This window comes from Vigna angularis, chromosome 3 (genome assembly GCF_016808095.1).
Source record: "Vigna angularis cultivar LongXiaoDou No.4 chromosome 3, ASM1680809v1, whole genome shotgun sequence".
In the NCBI taxonomy this organism is placed as follows: domain Eukaryota; kingdom Viridiplantae; phylum Streptophyta; class Magnoliopsida; order Fabales; family Fabaceae; genus Vigna; species Vigna angularis.
Window position 1 is genome coordinate 6465245 of NC_068972.1, and position 24002 is coordinate 6489246.

A 24002-nucleotide genomic window follows, 5' to 3' on the forward strand; every position below is an offset into this window, starting at 1 on the left:
TCTTGAATGATCCAATTTAAAAAAAAAAAAACGAAAACTAATGTAGAGAGATCTTCATTATTAATGCCTTTTAAAATATATTCTAAGAGTTACCACACAACTAACTTTCACCTTTTTATTAACACTCTTTACTAGTATCCTATCACCAAAGGTTATTGCTATTATAGAAATAAAAAGGGGTAGAGTAGACATTTTGATAAGCTCAAGGGTATAAAAGATACATGTGCCCAAGTATCTGTGTTCACTTTTTGTGTTACACTTGTGAAAATGTAAAATTCGTCATTTTAATCCAAACTTTCTTGACCAAGCAGCAAGAAAATAAGAAAGGGTGAACTTTTTGCCATTAATAACTTTCAGTAATAACACAGTTTTAGTAAATTTTTTTACTTTTATTTCCTTAACATTTTTCACTCAATAGATACCACTAAATCCAACATTAAATATTCCAAACAATAAAGAGCTTAATAGTAAGATCTCAATAGTTGCTTACACTAAAATATATGTCCACGCAGTTAGGCTAGGATTATTCAATGTAATATTTGAATTCGGAGGTATCCAACCAAAACAAACGTATCAAGAAAGAACTATAAACATTGCTAATGTCAAAAGGGATGATCCACACCCAAGGATTGTAAGGCACTTGAATGGAATTACAAGATGAATAAAACAAAAATAGTAATATTTTGTTTTCTTTTATTTTGACATAGAAACACCTGGACAATGATGGGATAAAGGTAGGTTGGAGTAAAATGGTCAATCTTATGTTGCATGAATGATTGCTATGGCAATAAATAACTAAGTAAAAGGATATTTCCTTTAAAAACTTCAAACGGGAAGAGCCTAGAAAAGGGGCAAGCTTGGGGGGAAACGCACAAGCATCCATTCCCTCTCATATGAACAAAAATGAGTCCATCCAATTTCCTCAAGCAAAGAGAGCTTTAGATCATAGAATTTCTTCGGAGCAGGCTCGGCATCATCTTCAATGATGTCATTCACTACCTGAATAAGTTTCACATACATGATTAGTAAAGTTTATTGTAAGGGTGACAAAACAGACTAATCTGACCCGTTTTAATCAGACCATTAATGGCTCGTAAAAAAACAAGTTAGTCCGAACTAACCCGTCAAACAGACCATTAATAGTCGTAAAAAAACAAGTTGAGACAACTTGTGCCAACAAGAGGACTTTTGTGGCATTAGAACTTAAAGAGAGGGTGATAAATGGCAGAAACTTACACAATATCTTAGGAAAAGGAAAATACCTTTAATGCTGTCCCAAGCCTTTGATTACGCCTCTCGTTTGTGACCAACAGGATTCCATATTTTCTGCACTTGACATCAACCAATTTCTTCAGTTCATTGAAGTTCTCTTTGAACAAGTCTGGATGAACGTCATCATCCTTTGATTGCTCATCTACCTCCTTTGACAATATACAAGTAAGTCAACTTTTATTTGATAAACAATAATTAAGAGATACTATTGGCTATATACCTAGCCAATGAGAGACTATAACAGACCTAAACAGCTACTAGGTTAAACAAGTTTTCAAGATAAACTAACATGGAAAATGAAGCAGGCAGAACATATTTGTCAATGGACAAAACTTAGATCAAGTTCCTTGCATCTTTTCATCAAGTCCTCCAATAAAAAAATAATATGTGGATGATCTTTCTAATATTAAAAAACCTGCATTAAAATGTGCTTGAGATTTTAAAAACAACATCCACGTGTCCTTACTTCATTAGACCAGTGATGGTAAGGATATAAAGAAATTGATCTATGTTTTTTGGCCTTTTTCAATGTCATCTACATGGTATTTCCTCGTTTTGCATATGTGAATACTGTAACTGTTAATAGTGTACGCTCATTGCTTTCAAGAACATAAAAGCTCTAACCTTTAAAGACGCAATCTCTGCCAGTGCAAGCCCCTTTTGGTAAAGTGCTTCTGCCAACTGATCACGGGCTAAGTCCATCTCTTTCTTGGTTTTCTACAGTGGGATTAAATATCATTGAGTGCCAACAAATCGAAAAGTGAAAGTCCATCGTGATATTAATGTAGTGCCAAAATTCATTGTCTAGTGGAAGGAACTTCCGAAGAAGTAATTTTAGCTGACAATGATTGTTCTAACATTTTATACATTACAGGGTATAAATGTTAGTTTTCAATTTCCTATCATTTTCAGACAAACAACCGCACAGCCAACTTCTATAATTATAAAAATCCAAGTGCCAAAATACAACTAATCATGTAATATTGAAAAATGCTCTGAACAAATAACACTCGCATGCCATGTCAGTGGCAGGGATAACTAAAAGGATAGGGAACATGGATAAGCACCTCTACTTCCTCATCTCCTGGATCATGTTTTAGTGCTAAAAATTTTGCTAACTCTTGTTTATCAACACTGTCAATAACCTCATTTGCTGCATCAATTATCTGCAAAGTGTACTCAAAATTGTAAAAGAACTAGCCTTTTCATATCGTTCACGCATTACTAAATTGAACAATACTTTTATCAACACAAAATTTCATCAAAATCGGAGAGAGAGGGAAAGGGGGAAATAATAGTAAAACATTGACTCGAACAATATGTACCTCTTCATGATGAAGAACTTTGTCTTTGATATAACTTCTGGAAACTAAACCTTCTAAAATCTTTGCAAGCAACGGTGTGTGCTTTGGATATTCAGTCTTGAAGGAAACATAAATTTTGCAATGATTTAATTTCAACCTAGAAAATAACAGTAAAACAATATATATCTATATCTATATCTATATATATATATATATATATATAAAGGGAGAGAGGAAGAATTGTATACTGACTTTGAGTGAGGCAGACAACTCCTTCCATTCAAGGCACTCTTCATTGCTTCCTTGTTTTAGACCACCAAACACTTTCATTTTTGCATCTCGTACCTGAAGGACAAGTCAAGGCCAACTTAATAATACCATTGCTGAGTCTTATGAAGGGAAATTCAATAGGGAGATTTGACACCAATGAGTCAACCCATATAAGAGACTACAACACTACCTTCCACCCAAAACCTTAAGATATGGGTTTTAGTTTTCTTCATCATATATTGCTCAGCTTTATTATTTTTACTTAATATGTGACTCAAACTTACCCTTGGAGTTTTACCAATTAAGGCAAAAGACATATGATCTGAAATCTTTCATATCTACTTGGTGATAAATCAGAACTGTAAGAATGTTTTCTGGATTTGGAAAGATAGAAAAGTAAAAACAATTATGACCTTCCCGCACAAGATATTCTTACAATAACTTATTATATTTAGTTTACATATATTTTTAAACTGTTACAGATAAAAACAAAAGTTCGCATCTTCTACTTAATATAGCTAAAGTCAAGGCTTGTCTATCACTCTTCAATTAAATTATAAATATATTTTTATAAAATTACTAGAATTTAATGAAGGAAAATACTAGGAGCTCTGTGTTTCACAAGGCATTAACTGTTTTATAACAATACAAATGCTTAGGCTCACCCATGTTTTTATATAACATTATTGAACAAAAATAAATATAAAAGATCGCATTCTCAGTCAGGCCAAAAAAGCTAAGACTCGTATAAGTGAAATATCTGATGGGATATAAAACAAGGAAGCTGTTCTGCCAAATATTTGAATACCTCTTGTTCTAAGCGTTCAGAAACTGTCTTTTTGGAAGATAAGGAAGAACTTTTTCCCGTGTCTTCGTCAACCTTTCAGCAGAAGGTAATAGGAAAATATGATTAGACATTAATGTATAGCATACGCTTATAACAACTGATACATCAGCAAGCTTCGTGCTTGTCCAAATCAGAACGCGTTGGTATGTACAATTACAGAGCACAAAGGAAGACCTTAAGGTGGGTAACTGCATAGGTAAATGATAACCTTATTTGGGGGAATGATATAAGAAACCCGATGTGACACAGGATGCTTTTCTGGACTTTTACCATCCTGTAGACCAGCAAATGATAGTTTACCATATGATATTGATCCCACCAACACAGATCCTTGTAGACAGTTCTGTCAAAATAATATAACAAAAGTTACTAAATTTTAACAATACTCCAACGGCGATACACAAAGCAAGGAGGACAATATACCTTCGGAAGTTTGTCTTTTGGTGGAGGACCAAGATAAAATCCTTCTTTTATACTATCAATGAGCAAACATCAGTACCACAGCACAATTTAACATTTAAACCTTAAGAGCAAGGTAGGGACTATAAACCAGTTACATACCCTGGAACTAACGTTGAGGACTTAAAGGAGCTATCTCCCATCACTGGACCATCAGGTTCAGAGAAAAAGCATAAGCGAATGATCTCCTGGAAAGATTAGTTGAGTTCAGCCTTATTCTTATTCTAAATGTGGGATCTTCAACAAAGAGGACAACGGGTGATGTGAATTTGGGGTTCCTGGGTATGAGTGTATGTGTTGTTGCGAAGAAAGTAGAATTGATGAAATGTTTAGGTTTTGTTGAGGTTGATTTATTCAAGGAAATAGCAAACTCATCTATAGAATTGAATGAACAATTTAGGTTTTGAGGAAGTTGATTTGTTCAAGGAAATAACAATCTTACCATGCAGGAAGAATATAAATATACTTTGAATTTTTATAAGAAATGAGTGATACTCGAAAGTTATAGTGGGGGGTTCATGGATACCTCTCATCGGAATAGAATTTGTATAGTAATTCTTCTACTGCAAGTTTGTATTAGCTTATGGTGAGAAAATACTTTTTCTTGTTTTCGGTCAGCTTTTAGGGGGTGCTTTTGGAAAACCATTGGAAAAACTTACAATCATGTAAAGAAAATGAGACTGTTGTTAAAGCAAAAGATACATGGGATGCACAAAGTCGCTCAAAATTTCATGTACTACCTTCTCTTCTAAATTCCGCTGGATGAATAACACCAGCTGCTTCATCTTTTCCAAAATCTGCACATTGTCATGCCTGAAACAATAAATTATATTGAGTATTCTTAAAATATGGACTTAGAATGTAAACTAACCCATAAAACCAAATTATAAGGTGAATCCAAACTTCGGAAGTTCTCTTTAAGTGTCTCTAGTGAATGTAAGACTAAACTACTATCCTTGAGGCTGTAACTAAGACAACCCACAAAGAGACCACACAACAAAAGCAGGATAGAGATTTCCTCGATAAGGCGATTTCGCAACAAGTCTAAGGACCATTTTTGATGTATCTCAAATTTTTAAACCCTAAAGCTATTACACTTGTAATAAATACGCCATCTCTTTTTTGTAAGCATTAACAACTAAACCTTCAGGTCCTTAGAAAACAACACAACTGGACTATTCAAAGTTTATTTATGGCCAACTAAAGATCAAACACCATAAGAAACAAACATAATTGGTTATCCCAGTACATGGCTAAGAAAGAGTTGTACCTTAAATACAGTTGTAAATTGTATTCTCCCTTGGGAAGTTTTGTAGAGTTCGGATAGGCATCTCCAATTGAATATACTTTCTACAATCAGAATTGATAAATATGAAAATAAATTACGAGGAGGTTTCTGTTCGAACATATTTAGCATATTCTAAATATGCATAGGACATTCAACATGTGTCATTTGTATTTCCCTGTTAATAATGGCAAGGTCATTTCCGGTAAATACTAGTTTAGAACTAGTATAATGTAATTTTGTACACAACGGATAAAAAATAACTAAGTTTTTTAGTCCATTTTCAAATTTGTTTACAGCTCCCACCCAATTTATCTTTAAAATGTTCTAGACTAAAATTAAAAGGTAAAAAGAATAAACATTAGTTCAAACCACTATTTTTCCTGGATTTGGATTAGTTTGACCCATCTTTAAATGAGTCAATTGTTTAAAATTAAATTGCAAGTTCTAAAGTGTTATTTGTGTATCATGTGTACAGAGGATATTTTAAAGCAATTTTTGTTTCCAATTTTATTTCCAGTAATTATGATAACAAGATTATTCCCGGTGATCACTAGGTCCAGACTAGTATATCTTAAGAAAAAAATATACAATTTCAGTCTTCTTTTCAAATCTTGCTATCCACATGCTTCAGAAAAGTTTCATAAATGATAAATCATTCCACCATCCCTCAAACTTCAATCTTCAAAAGAAAAACGAAATTAAATATCAGAATGAATATACCTTGTTTGAATCGGAAATGATATAAAATTGAGATTCAAATTTAGTATCATATATCCGATCATTTAGAAACGGTATTTGAGGTTTTATTTCAGCTCCATCTTCCAATTTGATCTTGTATCTGAAATCAGAATAATGAGAACAGGTCGGCTAAACATTGCAAAGATAAATTAAGCACACAAAGAAATTTATAACTACACACGTTAACGTCAATGCTAGTATCTGCTTTCCAGAGGAGAGTTTGTCACGATCACTTGAAAGTGAGCTAATTGTAGCATCTATTGGTCGATAGGGCACCCTTATCTGCAATTTTTTAACATAAATTAGGACAATAAGTTAAAGCTCATTACTGTCCCACATCAGATGCACAATGGAATAGCACAAAAAGAAGTTTAATTTTACAAGATAACCTTATTCAGAATTCCTACTGGTGCAAGTTTCTCAGCTGCCAATAGCGCTTCAGCATCAATTCTGATTGGTGCTTCACTCCCATCAAGTACAATTTCCTCTTGATTGACTTTTATACCATGAAACATAACCTGGAATTTTATATAACTAAACAACATTGTATCTCAATGAAAAATCAATGTAATTTCCCATTCAATTCTTTGACCAGAAGTTATGAGAAAAGTTACAGTCACAGAAGAAAACAAGGCACCTTTCTCTTCAAAGCATCCAACAATATGCAAGGCCTAGTTACAAAAGGTGCTGAACTTGAAGGATATGACTGTATACATACATAAACACATATATTTGCCCATCTAAATTCCAACACACAATTTCTTTAAATGTGAATTACAAAGAAAGTTCATTTGTATGCTGTATAAAAACATGCTTGATTTTTCCACTAATTAATAAAATTCTACTTAAACTGCACAAGCCAAAGAAAATGGGGAAAATTTGAAAACCATAAACATCATTGGGTTCAAAATGATGGAAAATCATGCCCTGCTTGAAAATTAATTAATGTATTAGGTCATCGGTTCTTTTCATACCATCATATCAAAACTCCCTTTGGACAAAGGAAAACATTTATAATTAACTTAGGCATTTATTGTCTGTCCTGGGCCGTGTTATTTTCTTCAATTATTAATCTAAGGGACATAACTAACAATCTTGGATTTCAATCGAGATTCAATTTCAGTTGACAATGCCAATCAAATCCCAGACATCTTGATCCCATCTGTTACCATGAAAGATTTCTTCAGGGTTATTAATGTGGATTACAAATAGTTGGTTACTACCTGATTGAAGAGGAATGCTTTGCAAGGTGGTTGTTTTGTTGGCATCTCTTCAAACTTTCAGTGTTCTGAGCACACAGGTACTTCAAGAATCTCCTTGTTATTATGCACAAAGGGATTGAAGAGCTCTCTTCTAATAATGTTTTTAGAAGCATTATTTTTAGCATCTTCTATTGTTTATGGTGGAATTAAATTTCTTCTTATTATACAACAGAAAAAAAAAAGATAAAATCTCCTCCACATTAGTGCCACACATAGCCAAAAGCTCTTGGTAGCTGTTATCAAATTAATAAGATGGCGTAACAAAGGAGTTTAGATAAATTCTCAAGACCACCAACCGAATGAATGGGAAACAATCATAACTTAGTTTGACCAATTCGAAAAGAATGAGATATAGACATGAATCCTGTTACCTCAAGATCCACCCTGGTGGTCTCATGACTGCCAATGCCACTTGACCAAAACTGAGCTATGACTAGTTCCAATGTCTGACCACCTACTACGCTAAAGGTAAAGCTTTTGGCAGCAGGAGAGGAAAAAGTTATCACATTCCTCCGTGCAATAGGTCTTCGCAATGGACATATCTACACATAGAGAGCATGTCAAAAGAAGTTCCATACTTAATCTACAATAGTTTCAAACTGCAGCTTGTACCTGAACTGTGTGCACAAAAAATCTTCGAACTGTATCAAAACTTGATGCATTCATAGTTGCTTCAATCCAAGATGCACCATTTGGCACTTCTATATACTTCCTCTCGACATGGCCTAGTGAAGCAGAAAATTAAGACATGAAGAATTGGTTTTAGGACTAAAGAATGTAAACTAGACAAAAATTGCAAAAGCACTGTGAAAAATTATTTAAATGCACTGAGATTTCTGGAAACATTTTTAAAAGGGCACCTGGCAGGAATAACATATTTGAAAATGAAACTAGAGGATTTCTGTCAGTTACAGCCATGGGCTTGGTTACAGTAATTGGAATTCTGAAAATAGGACCACGCCATGGTGCTTTGTAGTCAATACCATAAAGCTCATAGTAATGCAGACCATCATTTAAATTGGTAGGATCCACAATTATGCTGAAACAAGAGTATAATTCATCTGTCACTAAGAAAACAAAACCAAAAAAATTAGCAACTTTGCTATATAGTACATGTCTCGGCTTATGTTCATGTTTCTGTTACAAGTTGTTGTTCATTCACTTCATTGTAATTTAGAATGTTCCTAGGTTTTGCTAGAATACCTGTTAGTAGTGCTGCAGCTGTAAGATAATTAGAAGCTAGCTGAAAAAGCTTATCCTTAACAAATAAGAATCAGAAACCTCCAAATCTCATAACACATTATCAGTTTTCTTTCTCTTACTTGAAATAAATGAAGAAAAGAAAGAAGACTATTTAATAGGAAAAGTATATTTTAGCATAAAAGCTTAAAAATAATGCATATAAAAGATTAGGGATTACAGTATAACAATTTCAAGGAAAATAAGTTGGGATTATGTATATTAACCGTAGAAGACTTTTTTCTCACATAACTACCCAGTTTTGTTACTGTACACGGGAAGTTCATGTTACCTAGAACCTGTTTGGACGAGCTTCCTTAAAAGCACTATTAGGAGAGAAAAATATATGAAGAAAAAAATGAAACTGACTTGTCTATAAATTAAAATTAGCTCATATACAAAGTTAAAAAAAAAAAGCATTGGAGAAACTACATGAGAGAATTTTAACAAATTAGTTGATGTTAATTTAATTTAAACTTACGGATTCATATTTTTCTCCTTTGAAAGCCCTTTCGAAAAAGCTCAACTAAACATACCCCTAATAGTCATTTAAAACAAAAGTTACAATAGCTTGTAATAAACAAAACACAAATATTTCAGACAAAGAGATATGTTCATGAACAATGCTTTTATGGAAAATAAAATGCCAATGCCATATACTTAACATCTTTAACCCTAAACATTAAGAATATTAACCCTATCTACAACTTTGTTTATTAAAAAATGTGGTAGCAAAGGAAGAATTCACTTTTAAATTACTTAAAACATATGCATTAGAATGTAAAAAACAAATTTCGACCATCCAAATGTTGGGAATCCAAGTGTGAGTCTAAGTCCCACATTCGATAGAAATGAGAAAGTAGAGCAGTATATAAAGATGAAAGACCCATTAACCCATTGCTTTAAGGTGGTGGGTAAATAATGGTGTTGATCCCTTATATAGTTGGCTCAGATGTTATTGGTGATTGTGTAAACCACAGGAAACCTCCTCCTCGATTGACCCAATGGTATATCTCTCTCCAGTGTGGAGATTATAATAGAAAAGATGTGCGGGGGTGTGTTTGGTTGGATGGATACAAAATAAGGAAAGTGGAGAAATTTCTTGTGAGAAATATGTTTTTATGTCAGCTAAAAATACCCCATTATTTTTGCTAACATAAAACTATTTATTATTTTAAAATTTGTTATAAGAAAATATTTAATTTTTGCTGATCATTTCCTCTTCTTTTCAGGTCCACATTTGGGTTGAGTTTCTTCATGTGGATCCCATAAAATATTCCCTCCTTACTTCTCCTCTCAAACAAACAATGGAAATTTGGTATTTTATCCTATCTTCTCCTTTTGGTTTACTTCCTCTCTTCCATAGAGAAGAGTGTATATTACACATACACAATATGTATATGTAACTGATTCCAAATTATCCAACTATATTCCCAAATTTTCTACTTTTTTATCATAACTTAGGTTAATTTGACTCTAGAGATCTAAGATAATTCCTACAAACAGTATGACTAAGTTATAAATACATAATTAAAATTTCGTTTACAGTTGTTAGTTAATTAGTCTTAGTTCACATGTGTTAATTGGTCCTGATAACTAGGTCATTGAGCCTTGCTATCTGGGAAGATACAAATACGGGGATTTCATTTTGTACTGCCATAATGTCCTTCCACAGCACAAAAATCCCCACTCTGTCCTTAAAAAAATGACTTATAGATTGTATAATCCAGAAATCATTTTTTTCATAAGAAAAAACTTCCGGATTGTGTAATCTAAGTTATTTTTTATTTTCCAATTGTGCAATCCAAATTCTAGATTGCACAATTCAGAATTCATTTTCTGAATGAAAAACAACTTCCAAATTGCACAATTCATAAGTCATTTTTTACTTTTGGATTATGTAATCTAGAAGCTTTTTTTTTTTTTACTTTTGAATTGTGCAATCCAAAAGTCACCTTTCGCATGAAGAAAAACCTCCAAATTGCACAATCCGAAAGTCATTTTTTCATAAGAAAAGCTTCCATTACACAATCCGGAAGCTTTTATGAAAAATGACTTCCAGATTATGTAATCCAAAACACTTTCTTCCTTAAGTCCATCTATGACACCACACATAGACCAGGGTACAGTGAGGCAAGGGCAGCAATGGCAAGGGGGCACAACAGCGACGACAAAGAGGTGGTGGTGGCAAAGGGTGACTGCAGTACGGGGGCAGTTTGGTCTTTTAATCACCCAGATGGTGGGGTGCACATGAAAAGTATGGAGGTGACGAAAGAAATGGCCTAATAATGGATGTGTCTTAAAAATTCAATTGTTTATTCATTCTCAGATATCTATCAGTCAAACATTAATGTATTTCTATCCATAAATCAGAAATGTTCGATAAATATAACATTATGACCTAATTAAAAAACTAAACGTACACTCAGAATGAAAGGATATAATGAAAGGATATGATAAAAGATAGCTTACTAACTTGAAGGTACGGCCATTATGAGTGAGAAGAAGATACTCGGGGGCTTTCACAACTGTCTGATCTGATGAGCGCAATTCAATGAACTCCTCAAACATAGCCAATTCCTCAAGCTTCTTGGCATCTTCATGAAATTTTGGATCAACTTGCACCGTCCACTGTCAATAAGTGCAACACATTATAGAAAAAACTACCCCTTCAAAGCACAAAACAACTATATTATAAATCACTTTTCCGTTAATTGATAACAAATGCAACAACAGAAAAAGTCTTACCCCACTTGATGAGGAGATTCAGATACACATAGATTTGATAAACATGAAATATGTAAGCAGAAATATCAAAGCACAATTACCAGCATAAGAAAAAAATTCAAGACTCATCACTTTTGTAACACTCCTCCAACAATTTCTTAACAAAATATCAGCAAACACTACTTTTTTACTTTTATTGTACTCTATATAAAGCAAGGTAAATAGTGTTTGTCAAATCAACAAATTCTTATAGTTCTTCAGCAGCATAAAAATTAGGTACATCCAACTATCAGTCATTCATTATTTGTTTTATCACAATCCTATCTTTATTCCATTTTATAAGACTTGAAACATGCTACAATTATCAATGCACACTAAATGTAAGAATGATCTTACCTCCATAGGTTGTCTGCAATCATTAGCCTCCCTCAAGTAGATGCCCCGTGACCAAGCATCTGCCATCAGCAATCATATAAAGGGATATAATTTGGACATTTAAAGTATATGCTCTTCCGAGTAAATCATCTTCACTTTACTTTTCTCACTCCAACAGTAATTAAGCACTACTGACACTGTAACTTATCAGTTTTATTGGATTACTAAAGCATGATTAATACAGCACTTGCAAAAAGGTGAAAGACGTCCTGTTCTATTTACAAGTCACTGCTAGAAATATGTAGCCATGTAGCATTTATTGAGGGTGCTTGGTTACACCAGTTTCTTTTTGGCCTATTATTCTATTCCTCTGAATTATAAGTTAGATTGACATGAGTTCTGCCCCTGAGTTATAATATGAATTTTAATTTGTTAGCAATATAGAAGCAAACTAGACCTTACTGTGATCTATAAAGAACTGCAGGTAATATATGGATTAAGAAAAAGTTTTGATCATGCATCAAATAAGTAGGGGATTAAAGAAACTAATCAACCAAACAGTCAAGTGGATAATGTACACATGCCCAAAAGCTGAAATAGACATATGAGCCATCATATAATCAATATATTTACATCTATATTGTTTTATGAAATATCCATAAATTAAAACAATAGTTGGGTCTTTTTATTATGAGAAATTATTCTTAAGATAAAGCTTGCAGTGACACCAATCACACCAGTATATGGACAGCAATGTCCCCACTGCACCCAAACAAATTTAAACTTTATGGGTGTGATGACGATAGTAAGAGGTGTAGGAAGATGATCTCCTACTATATTAACAGCCCTTTTAGCACAGTAAGATACTTTCCAATATTTTTCCCCATGTGCCCCATTGAAACGAAAAAAGTTTCAGAACTTACAAATACTGCACATGCTTCATATTTTACACACGTTACAGCAATAAAAAATATCAGAATGTTAGCAACCATCATAGTTGTACATGACTAAACGCATAATGGAAAGTCCACGACAATGTAAAACTCACTTGTTTTTCCAGAATTCTTGACCATTATTTGATACCGAACATTTGGAATATTTTGAGACTGCTTTATATATTCATAACACCTGTCATCGATTATTTGATTTAAGTCAAAAACAAATCTTAATAAATACTATTTACTAAAACTTCCATGAAAGCAAAGACTTCTAAAAATATCATACTTGTCAACTTGCATAAGCCCTTGCCCAGTGGACAACTTATCCTCAGGTGAACCACCTATGGGAAGAGATGTATTTTCAAGGGCCTTCCTCACACTATATGGACTCACAGGAATCCCCTCAGCCTGCATGTGGAAATTCACATCACAGATTACCGATAAAACTGCATAATAAAACCAACTGAAACATACAGTCTAAATAAGAATAATGTCCAAGAACCTTCATTGCACTTATGAGCAATGCAATTCCACCACAGGCTGATGGTGATGCCATTGATGTCCCATTCATGAGCATACGCCTTTGAAGAGTCCATGTAGGAACAGGTGCAACTGCACAACCAGGAGCACTTACAGAGACACCAAGATCTCCATCAGTTGTTGGTCCACGGCTAGACCTGTAAATATTTCCATAAATCATGAAATGAAAAATCATGCAAATCCAGAAGAACCAAGTAAAAGTTAAAAGGATATAAGAAGCAATCCAATTTTAAATTCACATAGAATAAAATATACCATGTGTATTCAAGCCCATCGGAAGGAGGTGCAACAACAGAATGAGCACCAGCTGCCATTGCAGGAGAAACATAAGCTCCAACACCTATAATATTTGAAGATGTACCACCAGGTGCTCCAACAGTGCTCAATGCCGGCCCACTATTACCAGCACTGCTCACAAATATCAGTCGATGCTTGTTTACTGCCTAGATATAAATGATACACGATACCCATAGCTTAGAGAATAGTAAATAACAAAGGAAAGATATAACTGGCCCAGTTAAAAAGGAAGTCTTAGAAGATACTTCATTCACAAGGTCAACGAACCGTCCATAGTCTGGCAGTGAAGTAGGCTCACCATAACTCATATTGATAAGATCACATTTATGCTACAACATAAATGAGACAAGGCACATCACTACAACGTAATAATCCATGTCAAGCATTGAAAAATTATAAAACAAAATTAGTTTTATAAAACACTCAATTATTGAAATCTGAATGCTAGTTATGCAATGAAGAAAAAAAATAATTGAACCACCTCAACAGCAGCTATCAGAGCCCTAGTCAGACCAGTTCCAGTTTCCATTGAACCTAAGCGAGAGTCCCCAATTTTACAAGATATTAATTGTGCTCCAGGTGCAACTCCATTCAATAAAGGTTCCTGCCAACAATACTTTATATCATAATGTATAATACTTTCCATAGGAATTGCAATATATGGATAAAACTATATCCGTACCTCTGGGTGGAATGCAGCAGCTATACCAGCAACATGGGTGCCATGAGGGGAGCTATCTGTTACCATGCTTAAGACATTTCCATCATTATAGACATTCACAACATATGTACAAGCATCTAATTTGCTGAAGATACCATACTTCTTCTCAGTCCTGAAAAGTAGGCAGTAACAGTTATTATTCAAATCATTTTAACTTTTAATACCCACCAAGCTGATTAGAACTAAAATGTTGATTGCTCGAATAGCTAAACTGCATTCCTTTGTACAGTGACAATTGACTACTTACTTCAGAAACATCTATCAAGTATTAACTACAACATTAAAGATGGGAGAAACCACTGCATTTTTCCTTTTTAACTGTCATGTTACTTACTTCTGGAAAATAATATTTCCTTTCTTTAAATTTTCCCAGAATTATTTGTGATGTAGAGATGAAAGTGTGAGGTGCTTTAGAACAGCGCCTATTGAAGAGGCAATTGATGGAAATAAGAAATTCGGGATTGAATAGGTTTAGTAATGTGAGAAGACCAATAGCTCTGCTCCAGTGAGAAAACTCAGAAATATTAATAAAATTGAGAGTATATATGAGACTAAAGGAAGATCTCATAAAACATTAGGAGAAAGTATTAATAAACCATTCTAGAAAAAGTTACCAAAAAAATAATAAAACTAAGTTAAAAATTATTTTTGATAGAAACCAATAGCACATTGTTCAAGTAGTTGTATAGTATATCATGGCGTGGTTGTTATTCTTGTTAAATTTTTCTTCACTGATACATAAATTTGCAAGACACCTTAGAATCCATTTAAAAAATAAATAAATAAACAGAGCTGATGTGCCAGAATATCATTAAAAACAGTTCAAAATATTATGTAATGTTCACATTAAAAAAAAAAGGTTCAATTGTCTTAAAAGCAAGATATGATTTGAAAATAACATAAGAATTCCATGTATAGCATGCAAGTCGTGCTCAACATGTATTGAGCTTCAGAAGATGCTTTTAGTCCTTTAAAAACTATAAATCAATGGATGACATGACAATCATCTTACATTTTCCTTTTAAAACATGTACATCATTATGCAACAAATATACCCTTTAAATCCTGAAAAGTTGTTTTGAAGCCAAAGCAACAAGACAAGAAAACAAAATTCATAAATAATTCAAAGGACAACACACTTTATTTTCAATGTAAAGAAAAAGAGTAGAAAGGGGGCAGGGGAACAAAGAGTCACATCATGAGTTCGTGACAAACAGAACGAGATTTAATTAACTTGTAATGTGTAATTATATAGGGCATGGGGCCTTAAGCAATAAATTCATTCAGCCAAAAATGAGTATCTACCAATTTCCACGAAAACAATCAACTGAGATTAAAACTTTAGGTAAATAACATAAGCAACCAAATGTACCTATAATTAGTTAAGGGTACAAAATTAGCAAGTTTCCCACAGTCTGGATCTTCCTCAAGACTCTGTGTGTCAATTGCAACCCTCCAAACCTCTCCATCAAACCAGACAACAGCATCTATGGCAGGCCCTTTATCATCATAACTCTAAAACACATAACAGCATTGCCATTTTGGTAAGAAAACTAAACTGACTAAAACATGAATGAGATCAGAAGGTAAGTAAAAGCACAAAAAACACAAGTATAGAAGAATTATTTTACAAAAGATAGAGAAGAAGCAGAAATATGTGAAGAATGCAGCTCTTTCAACATTGTCTAACATAGGAACAAATGCTTTATAAAAATATTATCATTGCTACTAGCTAGTTATGAGCATCACTAACAGCAGTAGAGCTACTATTGAAAAGTCATCTTAACTATGGTCTCATTGATCCACCATGGTTGCAGCCTCGAGAGAGTGGGAGAGTAGTCTCACATTGACTAAAATATGATCAATGTAATCCTGATAAGGCTTGAGAAATCCTCACCTTACAAGCCATTTTGTGGAGTAAAGCCAAGTCCAAAGTCCAAATGTAAGATGCCATGTGTTAGGCCCATAGCTCTAAACACAAGGGAGTGTGCTGGAAAACCACCTTAATTGCAATCTCCGCCAACCATCTTTAATGCAACACCTTTGAGGGCTACCTTAATTGCAACTCGGGGAGCGCTTTTAGTCTCACAAACAACTAGAAGTATGAACAATGTACTCCAGTTCTTATATGGCTTGGACAGTCCTCACTTTACAAACCATGTGTTAGAAACCTTCAACCCTATAAACCATCATAAATTTATGGTTCTTACAAAGGATACAGTGGTTCATGGTTCCCCGAGGATGTAAACTTGAAAGAGCCTTTTAAATATAGCACATGCAGCTCATGTGAATATTTGTTTTAGCATATGTTAATATCTTTCTAATTTGATTAAGAATTGCATTTATTAGGGGTATCTTTGCTCACCTACTGCAGTAAATACAAATATGTGGGTGAGGTCAACATTTGGCATACAATATCGAAACCTAAATGAACCATAGTCCTTACTAAGTAACCACATAACAACCTTACCCCCTGGCATAATCACTAATGTTTATACAAAATCACCAATTCACACTACAAATATCACAGGCAAGACCATTAGTACTATCACAACCATCATAGCAATTTCCATCCTCGGTTTATTGGAAGCAGTATTGACAAGTGCGTGAATGAAAAAGAGCAATACATAAAGTAAAAATATGTTTGCTCAAAAAAATAGTTCTTTAATTTCTATTTCTTGGACTTCTAAATTGTAGGATTTATTTCCTTTAATTTCTCAGTAATTTTAGGTACAAGTAGTAATTGTAATTTAGGTAATAATTGGGATTTATTGGAAATTCAATGAAGCCCAAATGAAGAGCTTCAAGTTTGACCAAGTAGGAAAAGCATGACATGTGTGACATAAGCATGGAAGGTGTGACATAAACATGGAAAGCATGTGGTAAATCTTGGTCATTGATCTAGAACTAGGAAATTTATTTTCGATTTTTGAATTTACCTCCTTTTTTTTTTGCAACATGGTTCAACCAAAGAAAACTTGAATGGCTATATATAGTCATTCCTTCTCATTATAAATCACTTTTGACATATATGAAAATTTTAGACAGTTTAAAGCACTTGTGAAAGTGATCTTCTTTGAATCTTATCCTTGATTTCCTAGGAGAAGTGGTGATTCTTTCTCAAATACTTATGTTGGAGATAAAGATGTGGCATATTTGCAAGTGGAGAGACCTTATTTCCACCATCTAAGTCTTCTCCACCTTTATATTTTTTATTTTGACCTTATATTCATGTTCTAGCTCCAGTTCTTATTCCTATCACGCCATCTCTTCTAATACATTCAGTCATGTGTTCTTATTACAATTTCTAGTTGTTTCTAGTTCCTTTATGTGTTCGTATTGATTTATGTTGTTTTTGGAATTGAGTTATTCAAGTTCATTCTATGAAGGAAAGAGTATTCCACTATAAAAACCCCATTTTCTTTTTGTTAAAGCAGTATTTAACAATAAAACCCCCAGATATTTGCATCCCAACTACGTGACTAGCATTGCAAAACCCGACAGTGTGACAACACAGACTTCAAAATCATTGTGACAATAGTATCAAATGTAGAAATAGCAGGAGCAGATGATATTTCTCTTAAACAACCCAAAATCATCAAATCGAAGAGAAAAAAAAGAAAACATTAGTTCTGTTAAATTTAGAGTCCATGTTAATAATGTATTACTTTATAATTTACTTGGTTATAATCTCACTATAAAAAGATATCACTGTTCACAGCATAACACAGAATCTCATATAAACTTCTTCACAACTCCTCAATTCCTTTCCATAACCATTATAGATGCCCTCATGAAGAAGATATAGACCAATGCCCAAAGTAAAGGAAACAAAACAACTGCATCCAATCAAAAGTTCAGGGTACAATAATACATCATTCACCACGAAAATGACACCATATTTCCCACATCAAAAGTATGTTCAGCAATACAGAAATTCAGAATGTCATATAATTAAATGGATATTGGAATAAAATACTGCTTTCAAGGAGTCTAAAAGGCAGCAATATACAGAACAACAGAAGTTAATAACAAGTTCAGCCGACCTCAGACTGCTTCCTCAGAAGATCAAGTTTATTCTGAATGTCTTCACGAACCCTTTTAAGATTAGCTTCCTCCACCTTCACGTTTTCCTAGAAAAAAAAGATACATCAGATTTTGAGTTACATGGAATAGAAATATATAATGGAATGCAAAGAGGAATATTATAACAAGAGAATGCTTTTATCTATTCGCAACGTTATTAGAAATATAAAGTGATAATCATAGAAATAATCACGCTTCCTACAATGCTAATATAAATGCAATAATTTCTTTCCACCTTTTATTCACTTCTCCTTTTAAGGCTATGAAGCAATTTCTCTATCAATCATAGAGAGAAGAAACTAGAAAAAATGTAACAAACTGAAATATAATAGAAAATGTACATCTGTCACTAAAAGGAAGGAGAGTACCTTTTGTCTTTCCAGAAACCTTATTCATGTTATATGCATGCATATAAAAGAGAAACAAGAAAAAAATAAATGCACGTTAAAAAATTAACTCAGCGCTTGCAACAGCTTGCTTCTTGAAATATTTAAGGCTAGTGCCTACTAAATAAAATGTTCAACTGTTATGAGTAGATCATATGTAGAACAAAAATAATGGCATATATAAGACGAATGAAGCAAATTTTACAAAAACCTGATCAAAATCAGTAAGCTGCTTTATAGCCTTTGCAATTTCCTCCTGGTTTTTCTCATCCCATTTTTTCTTTCTTTCTTTCTGCCAATTATTAAATTAGGAGAAGAAATGGGAAAATCAAATCAATTAGACATAGGTATTAAGTACAAATTGCAACTATAATAATATTCTGAAAATGTCCAATGCTACCTTCAAACGAGAAGTCAAATTTTCTGTAAAAAGCTCATAAACCAATTTATAACCCACATGCCAGTCACCAGAGGGATTTTTCCAGGCAGTATTGATGACCAAAGATGCCCCTGTACAGATTTTGCATGAAGGTTTAAACACAGACAAGAACTTAATGTGGTTCATATTCGTTGACCAGGAAGAAAGAAACAGAAAAGAATGATTAAATATTATAGATACTTTCTTAGTAACGGAGCACAAAACAAAGTTAAAAAATAAAATAGAATAGTTGAAGTAGGATTAAACTCGTAACTTCGCCACTTCATTTAAGTATTAGAAATCAAGTAGTCGCTCACTGTGCACATGTATTTATGATTTGACTTCAATCAACTACTTCAATTTTATATTAGTCATTAAAAATGAGAAGTGTGAAAAACCCACGATTGTCACTTCAAATTCAATAGAATTTAAAACTGATAAGCAGCTATCACAAGCGATTCATGTAAAAATGAAGGCACTAGACAGTTGAAATAGAACAATATATTGAAGAATTTTCCCATATTTTTCCTTAGCTAGCACTAACCAGAAGCCCCCAAAATACAACCATCCGCATCAGCCTTGACCACCTTTGAGGTATCAACGTCTCCGCTCCCAGTGCTGGAGGGGGAAATAAGTATATCATTGCTTAATGGTAAAGTAATACAAAGCAGATAAAACTTCAACATCTATTAGCTAATTCCTACCAATCAAGAATATCGACGATTTTTGGTTTCCCATCTGAGGTCACCTGTAATCCAGCTGCAGCCGGGTCTACACCAGAATCTGCAAACAAGCAGTTATTATGATTAAACTAATTTATCATATAAACAAGTACATCATTTGATCATCAAAATACAAACATAATAGATATTAGTCGATCAAATTTTATAAAAGAAAAAAATTAGATCAGCACTATGCCAGTGACAGTACTACGTGGTGAAAATTGCATCTATGAAAAATTATAATCATGCAAGGTCGATTCTATTGAAGACCCTAAAGAACTGCAATACTTCCCCTCCGGACCCGATATACCACACCAAATTTTATAAATAATTTAGTCATCAAACAGACGCATTGTGACTCCTCTCAATTCAGCCTGAAAATAATGCCTAAAACTCGTATTTCTGTCTCCCAACAAAACTGTCCCCTCAAAGTTCTAAAACGTTCTTCAACCAAATACACAGACACCCAGTACTCAAATCAGAACACCAACATCAACTCATGTCCAAAACCCACAACATGAACAAAAAAGGAGGACCTTTTTGAAAAATGGGTACCCACCGAAGATAGCAATGAGAGCACCGCGCCCGTCGTAATGTGGGTGAGCATTAAGGAAACGATCAGCGCCAATCTCCGTCTTGGGCATGAGAGAAGCCAGGAAGGTTGACTCGTTCAGCTTGGCGTTGCGGAAAGTGGCACCGTTGTGGTTGTTGTTATCATCGCTGCCAGAGCGAGAAGTACAATGCATTGTCAATGCATTGGGGACAACCCAATTGCTTCTTCTGAAGGAGGAACTGCGATTGCGTTTCCTTATCGTTCTGCTTACCTTTGTGTTTGTTGTGGGGTGATGAGTGGTGGTGAGAGAGTGAGAGGGCAACGAGGGGAGTCTGAGTAAGAGTGTGCGTTGGTTATGCATAACGTGATAGTGGAGAAAGGGTGGCAGTGAATGAATTGAATGGTGATGACGTTGGGGCTGTGGTATTTACGGACTCATCTTAGATAGGATTGGTAGATGTGTTTGATTGGTACCATTTTATATGTTTTTGGAAAATTACACAGCTTTGTCTCTTGATTAATGTTTATAACTACTGTTTTACAATTCACAAATGGCATAAGAAATACCTTAACTCCCTTCGCTGAGTACTATGTTTTTGTTGAGCCAAGCACATTTTATATCCATACTAAGTGTGCAACTCGATGCAAAAATCCTCAATGAAACCGCAGCAGCAGCTACATGGGGCATTGCATGACTCTTCTGTTTGACAAATCCACCAGTGAAAAAAGCATAACATTCCAAACCTTTGTCACAGTAACAATCAACTCCTTGCATAACTTGGCTACATGGTATAATTAGGACAAGATTTCAATAACTTTTCTATTATTTTCAATTAAATTTATAATTTCACAACATTTACATTGGATATCATCATAATTATTGTAGCAAAATTTCAATTTTAATTTGAGAATAATATTAAATTCTTTTGAAAATGATATTCAAGTTTTAAGTATTCATATATGATATCAAAATATGATAAACACTGTCCTAAGTTTTAACACTCATCATACTTCATTTTATCTTTCTACCTATACTTCTGTTTCTTTATCAAGTGTTATCGAACATGATATTATCATTCCATAATTTTCTTTGAATTATTACTACTGCTGTTAATGGTAAGACTTCTGTTATCTAGTCACTTCTTTAGTGCTTTACGTGTTAAATTAGGTTTACATTTACTTATAGTTCCAATAAGTCGTATTGGTTGAATCAAATGGATCATGATGAGTAGGCTTTTCGCCACATTTTTCAAGGAGACTAGTTAGAGTTAGGGTGTAGAAAACCTTTACCTGATTTCTTTTCACCCAGTTCTTGCTCAGAGTTATTCCAACGACAATATTATAGTCTTCTTTGTATGACAAACATGTCATTAATTTATTTATCTTTCTCCTCTTTTCTCTCTATCTGCCTTTCTTTCTTACTGTAAAAATTTGTGTCATCTTTTGCTGGGTATGAATAATTTTCCAATTAAAGACAGTCCTTGACTGAAAGAAAATATTCAAACAGATCTCTTACTTCTTAGAGTTCAGATACCAGAAAAGTCTTATAAAGAATGCAATTAACTACAAATACAAAAACATAACTCGATATCAGCATCAATATATGTAATTCAGCATCTTTCTGACAAGGTCAAGAACACAGAGCCACAAGCACTGTGTAGAAAGCTTTAACCTTTCCAAAACTGTCAAAACACACATTAAATCAAGAACGCCACAGTGCATTAACCACTTTAACAAACCCTGACTGCTTCTTGATTTTCTTTCTTCACTCCCCTGCTCCTTCTTCGATCTTTCTACAATCTTTCTTGTCTTTAGAACTTATAGGGCACCAGAAAGAATAAAAATTTAACTTGCACATTGAGGTAAGCATGATCAGAGAAGCCTACAGTCAATCAAAGAATGAACGTGTCTTTGAAAACATCCGCAAAAAACTAAGACTTTCTAAAATTCTAATATAAAAAATACTGTTATTACAAAGTTAACTGAATGAAACCATTGCCCATTTTTCTTGACAAGAAAGTCAGTGCTTCGTAGAAGAATATGTGGACAGAAATAATCACTTGTGTTGTGAGAATGGAGAAATAACTTTGGGTGGAGTGTTATATTTATATCCATTCCTAGGGCGGTTACAGATTATCTTAGCATTAATTTTACACTATCATTTTCCTCGTTTAACAGAATTAAGAGTATATTTAACTAGATCATTTAAAGTACATTAATTATAGTAACTAAATAATTTAAACTATAAAGGCTATTTATTACTAAATTTTAAATTAAACAAATTATGAACCATATAATTGAATTTTTTTAAATTTTTTATTTCTATGACTCATCTTGCTTATTATTGTTTTATTCAAAATATAATTAAAATATATTTTAAAAATTATAAAAAATAAATTGGTTTTAAAATATTTTTTTTAAATATAATTTATAAAAATGATATTTTTAAAAAAAATTATGCAAAATAAACTGCTTTTAAAAAAGGGGAAATGAGCTTTTCAACTCCAAACAAGATTGTGTTTTAATTTTATTTTTTTTTCACATCAGTCTCTTTTAAAATTACATAGTATTAAGGTGAACATTACTCAGTTGCTTTAAGGTGGATTGGTTAGTGTCTTTACTCTGAGCATTTAAAATGTGATTTCTCACATTCATTAAATACCAATTATAGCTTTCACAAATTTTCCAACAAAATAATGTTTTTTCAAACATGTACACAATAAAGCATTCATGTTCTTGAATCTTCTAAAATTAAACAAATATAACATTCCAACCAAAGGATTCTTGAACTCATAATGGAAATTCAGACATACAACTTAAGTTGAAATTTAGAAAATATTTAAGAATATAAAGAAATTTTTTAAATGATACTCAAATATTTTATTATTAAAAAATTAAGTTATAGAGTTATATTAAAATAAGTTTCATTTTATTAAAATCTTTATTTCTCTAAAAAACATCTTTAAAATTTATTTATTTTTGTATAAGATTATGATATTATTCTTTATCTCTTTCAACATCTTAACATATTTTAATACTCCTAAAATAGATGGCAAAATATCTAACCAATGAGTTTTACAAATAAAGTACATTTTTCTAATTTTTTTTTCCAACACCTCTTCAAAGTTATGATGCACGAATACAATATATTTATTTTATCTAACAATATATTTATTTTAAAAATAAAAAAATATTATACATGATATATATATATATATATATATATATATATATTAAAATATATATAATAATTCTTAAAAACATAATAAATATATGATTATTATCGTGTAAATTTAAATTATAATAATATAATAAATAATATATATTAAAGTTGTCAATATAAAAAAATGTTAAATTATTATCATTATAAAAATAACACTATTTGATACTTCATTAATAACTAAAATATTATACGTAACCCAAGTGCTTCATAGTTTAAAAGCATGGAATAGATGAACTAAAGCATTGAATAAGACAATTGAAATGAACCTCATTGTTTTGTTTATGGTAATTGGAAGGCTTGGTATTCTGTGTTTCCTGGATTCAGTTTTACTACAGTT

General features: G+C 32.9%; 1 protein-coding gene across 3 annotated transcripts; it reads right to left on the reverse strand.

The window, feature by feature from the left end:
- Positions 1–573: 573 nt before the first annotated feature.
- LOC108326206 (tripeptidyl-peptidase 2) lies at positions 574–21032 on the reverse strand. Of its 3 annotated transcripts, none has more exons than XM_017559559.2 (34): positions 20449–20989; positions 19872–19950; positions 19712–19785; positions 19150–19259; positions 18961–19041; positions 18324–18410; positions 15650–15792; positions 14239–14389; positions 14038–14160; positions 13802–13885; positions 13515–13702; positions 13222–13396; positions 13006–13127; positions 12830–12909; positions 11803–11861; positions 11156–11310; positions 8301–8479; positions 8053–8165; positions 7812–7982; positions 6568–6696; positions 6360–6460; positions 6161–6278; positions 5423–5502; positions 4893–4965; positions 4255–4340; positions 4117–4168; positions 3902–4036; positions 3655–3726; positions 2829–2921; positions 2598–2693; positions 2340–2438; positions 1897–1989; positions 1263–1418; positions 574–999 (listed from the first exon to the last, which is right to left on the reverse strand). In XM_017559559.2, exons 1-34 carry the CDS (start codon positions 20801–20803, stop codon positions 841–843), a joined length of 4071 nt encoding a protein of 1356 aa, XP_017415048.1. In that variant the 5' UTR covers positions 20804–20989; the 3' UTR covers positions 574–840. The 3 variants fall into 3 exon arrangements, with proteins under 3 accessions (XP_017415048.1, XP_017415047.1, XP_017415049.1); XM_017559558.2 differs by having other exon boundaries at positions 663–999; positions 1263–1421; positions 20449–20986; XM_017559560.2 differs by lacking the exons at positions 574–999; positions 1263–1418; positions 1897–1989; positions 2340–2438 and having other exon boundaries at positions 2600–2733; positions 20449–21032.
- Between the last annotated feature and the right edge of the window lie 2970 nt (positions 21033–24002).